The sequence below is a fragment of the Bison bison genome, unplaced genomic scaffold, assembly GCF_000754665.1.
Source record: "Bison bison bison isolate TAMUID 2011002044 unplaced genomic scaffold, Bison_UMD1.0 scf7180017864236, whole genome shotgun sequence".
NCBI classification, from domain to species: Eukaryota; Metazoa; Chordata; class Mammalia; order Artiodactyla; family Bovidae; genus Bison; species Bison bison.
This window is the reverse complement of record NW_011494808.1, coordinates 3,097,924-3,098,360: the sequence shown is the minus strand read 5'-3', so window position 1 is coordinate 3,098,360 and position 437 is coordinate 3,097,924. Positions and strand designations below refer to the sequence as shown.

Below are 437 nucleotides of genomic sequence, written 5' to 3'. Positions count from 1 at the left end.
TCTCTGCTCCGACCCCTGCCCGCCCTGGCTTGGCTCAAGGGACGCTGAGTCAGCCCCGGGCTCAGCCCCGTCTGCTCTTCACCTTGGCAGCTCCAGTAAACCCATCAGAGAGATGCCCTCCTAACCACGGCCCACCTCCCTCCAGCAAGAAGCCCCCCTCCGCCTACAAAAGTGTTGCCGTGAAAATGACATTCTTTCCTTGGGTCACTTCACTGGCTTCCCGGGGCAGGTTTTCTCTCATGCCGAGTTATTTTTAAAACTGAAATGGCAGACACAGGGAAAGAAAACAAAATCAAATCTTAGCCTTGACACGGGTTAAGGAATGCATGTTCTTTTCAGCTGAGGGCCAGGGATTACTCACCACATCCACCAGTTGAGAAATTTTCAATCCAAAGTAGACTTTTACAGTGTCGTTGGAATGTAATACGGGTCGAACC

At 51.7% G+C, this 437-nt stretch overlaps 1 protein-coding gene across 1 annotated transcript in view; it reads right to left on the bottom strand.

Annotated features, from left to right (window-relative positions):
• CHRNB3 (cholinergic receptor, nicotinic, beta 3 (neuronal)) overlaps positions 1-437 on the bottom strand; it is a 20,889-nt gene that overhangs the window by 16,740 nt on the left and 3,712 nt on the right. Inside the window, exon 5 of the mRNA XM_010846447.1 lies at positions 362-437. Within this exon, the coding sequence (XP_010844749.1) occupies positions 362-437 (76 nt within the window). The remainder of the gene's footprint in view (positions 1-361) is intronic.